Source organism: Nematolebias whitei, chromosome 9 (genome assembly GCF_014905685.2).
Source record: "Nematolebias whitei isolate Nwh7 chromosome 9, NemWhi1, whole genome shotgun sequence".
In the NCBI taxonomy this organism is placed as follows: domain Eukaryota; kingdom Metazoa; phylum Chordata; class Actinopteri; order Cyprinodontiformes; family Rivulidae; genus Nematolebias; species Nematolebias whitei.
Window position 1 is genome coordinate 25953519 of NC_056506.1, and position 3366 is coordinate 25956884.

The following is a 3366-nucleotide window of genomic DNA, read 5'->3' on the forward strand; positions in this document are numbered from 1 at the left end:
GTACTGTAACCTGACTCCAGCTGTTGCAGGAAACCAGTGAAAATGCCCCTCTGTGTCCTTCCCACCACACAGACAGGGCATGTAATGGGAAGCCCGGCCAGCTCTTGTCAAATGCTGAACATTTGAGTGTCCTGGTCCTCCTTGTGCAGGACAAGGGACAGGGGGACAAAATTAGGGACTATCTGACCCAAATCGGGACAGCTGGCAGGTATGTGAGGTAAAACCACCCAGGATTGGCTTGCGCCATATTTGGTCTAGTGCTGGGCATCAGATTGAGTTGGTTTCAACCCAGCAGTTTGTTGTGTGTATAAATGTTCACCTGACATACCATCCATCCATCCATCCATTATCTTTACCCATTTATTCCATTTTGGGTCATGGGGGTCACTGGTGCCCATGTCCAGCAATCACTGTGCGAGGGGCGGGGTACACCCTGGACGGGTCGCAAGTCCATCACAGGGACACATAGAGACAAACGAGACAAACAACCATTCACTCTCTCACTCACACCTAGGGACAATTTAGAGTTACCAATCAGCCTAACATGCATGTTTTTGGACTGTGGGAGGAAACCGGAGTACCCGGAGAAAACCCACGCATGCACGGAGAGAACATGCAAACTCCACCCAGAAAGGCCCCTGGACCGGGGTTTGAACCAAGGACCTGCTCGCTGAGAGGCAGCAGCTCTACCAGTTGCGCCACCGTGCTGCCGGTTTTGCATACCACAGGCAGACAAAGATAAAAAAAACATTTGAGGACATGCATTTATTCATGTTAATAATCTGAATAGGACTTTAGAATTGACCAGTTGTCCTCCAGAAGGGATGTCTTCAAGGATAGATCATGTTGTCGGGACAACAAAGACACATTTATGCATCTTAAGAGCAAACAAACGCATGTTTGTGGCTGCAGACTTCATCACTGACATAATCTTGTCCTGTAAACCAAAGAAATAGTCAAAATACCAGAAGTTAGAATCAGGAATCTTCCCTTGTTTTCTTTCTTCTGAAATTAATAATTAAAAATAAAACAAACTGATAACAACGTGGCAAGACAATGATAAAATCATGTAATACATTATTTAAGCTAAAGTGACCCACACATTAAACTCATTTATGTCGTTCCCATTGGAAACATCTATTTAAAGTGCAGTTATCATCTTGTGTACCATTCATGTTGATAGCCATGCAGTTCTCCTGTTCACCCAAGTTGTTTGGTTCCCCTTTGCCCCAGTGAGTGTAGGAGAACTCAGAGCGATCGCTCCATTTCCACACACCATCCTGTGAGGTGGTTTTCAAACGTCAGTTCTTTCTTTTCATGCTGACTGTGCAAAGTTTTACAGAAAACTCTTTCCACTAGTTAGACTGCTACACAAAACCCTCACTTTTCCCTTGGTGCCTCCAACCCAAGCTGTTGTGTTGGTTCCGGTAGCTCCCACAATGAGGCTCCTGATGAAGTCGTACTCATCTTGGTCATGAAAGGAGGCCAAATGTCCATAATAGTTAACACAGTAATCCTGTGTGGAAAGATGTCAGCATAAACACATCATCACATCTTCATCAATGTAATGAACTAGTTGTAGAGGACTCAACTAACATGGCAGTAATAACCTATTTGTGAAGTCTCTGATTAAAACTGGTCTTCATGAGTAGAACTATCAGGTTGGCGACTGATTCGAGCTAAAAATGTCACATCAAGGAATGTCCATGATGAACACATTACTGCTTTACATCATCTACAGGGGTCTAAAACAGCACTACGTAAAAATGCAATTGGGTCTAACATAAGAAACACTGTTTTGCACCATAATATCATTATCAAGAACAAGATATTAAGTAATTAAAGATTTATCTTGTGACCAAGGAACATCAAGTAAAAATCATAATTGAAGGAATAGCCGCTCTTAGTTTCTATAGTTCTGCTTCTCATTTGAGGAACTTTCTTAGTACAAACTGTAACAATGCAGAGTTTTAACTTTAGAAAGTCTGAATCTAGACCAACATGTCACACAAGTACGATGAACAAACAGTTTTACATCAGCATCACTCCAGGTCATTTCAGTGCTTGTGAACAGGTAACAGCGGCCTCGATGTAAAGTCCATGAAGTACCGCAGGATTTACAATTTCCTGAACAAAATTCTGCACAAACAGAAGAAAAAAGTGACTTTTATTAAATATGATTGAAAAGTAATGATCAAAAAACTGTTTTTAAAAATGTGACACTATTGCATAAAATATTCTATTCAATTAGTTTTGTTTATATAGCGCCATGTCCCAACAGGAGTTGTCTCAGGGCACTGTACAAAAACATTCACATCCATTATGAAAGCCAGTTAGTAAAATAACAGGTACAAATCCAACAATGTTCAGTCAGGTCATCAGTTTTTTTTTTTTAGAAACATTTCGCCCTCCATCCGAAGTTCTTCATCAGTCTGTGGAATCTCAAACAAACTGTTTTCCCCACTAAGCAGTACACTCTTATAGTGGACCAACCAGTTTGCTGGTGATAAGATGGTTTCTGGGGGCTGCATTTTGTGGTTTCATGGATGGCCTAACACAAAAAAGCTTCTTGTTCAGAATGTCTGGTGCACTTTTTTAAAAACTTAACCAGAAAAAAAAAAAGAAAAACACCAACCTGATTGTGCATCACAAAGTATCTGTGGATGTAAAAAAGCACAGAGTCAGAAACAATTTCAACCTGTTTGTTGTGAGCATGGATGTTGATCACAAAAGGTGACGAGTACCAACGATATTTATGCAGAAAATTTCATTCAAGTTTTGTTTCCACTTGTTTTGCTAAAACATATTTCAAAGGTCCAATGTTTTCTTTTCACAATAAAAGAAGTAATTCCAAGAAAAGCAACACTGAAGAGTATTATGTTCATTTAATTGACTTAAAAATGAATATTTTTGAAAACGTACATTTCCTCCGATCCCCAGTCCACTAAGGAGCAACAAGACGAGCAGACTTGACGGCATCTGTGCAAACATTAAAATTAATTTACAGTTCAGACAGAACCTTAGAGTCAAAATGATTTGATGCAATGTGTTTTAAATGGACTAAAGGTTTTAAATGTCCTAATACAGTAGAAAAAAATAATTTAGCTTTTGTTGTTTTTGAGCATTAACTTCATTTTAACACTAAGGCTTTACAATTAAAGTCTTGTTACTATTTTACAACAGATAAATATAATCAGGCCTAGACTGACTTTTTTTCTTTATATATTGTTGGAGAAGAACAGTCAGATTTTACCTTGTGATGTTTGGTCCAAGCAGCAGTAGCAGTAGCAGCAGCAGCAGTAGCAGCAGCAGCAGCAGCAGCAGTAGCAGCAGCAGCAGTAGCAGCAGTAGCAGCAGTAGCAGTAG

The 3366-nt window shown here is 39.9% G+C and overlaps 1 protein-coding gene across 1 annotated transcript in view; it reads right to left on the reverse strand.

Annotated features, from left to right (window-relative positions):
* Positions 1-878: 878 nt before the first annotated feature.
* Positions 879-3366, reverse strand: part of LOC119414180 (ladderlectin-like) — a 4579-nt gene continuing 2091 nt past the window's right edge. Inside the window, exons 2-4 of the mRNA XM_037681280.1 lie at positions 1385-1516; positions 1169-1280; positions 879-937 (exon numbers count right to left, since the gene is read on the reverse strand). Of these exons, the coding sequence (XP_037537208.1) occupies positions 879-937; positions 1169-1280; positions 1385-1516 (303 nt within the window). The remainder of the gene's footprint in view (positions 938-1168; positions 1281-1384; positions 1517-3366) is intronic.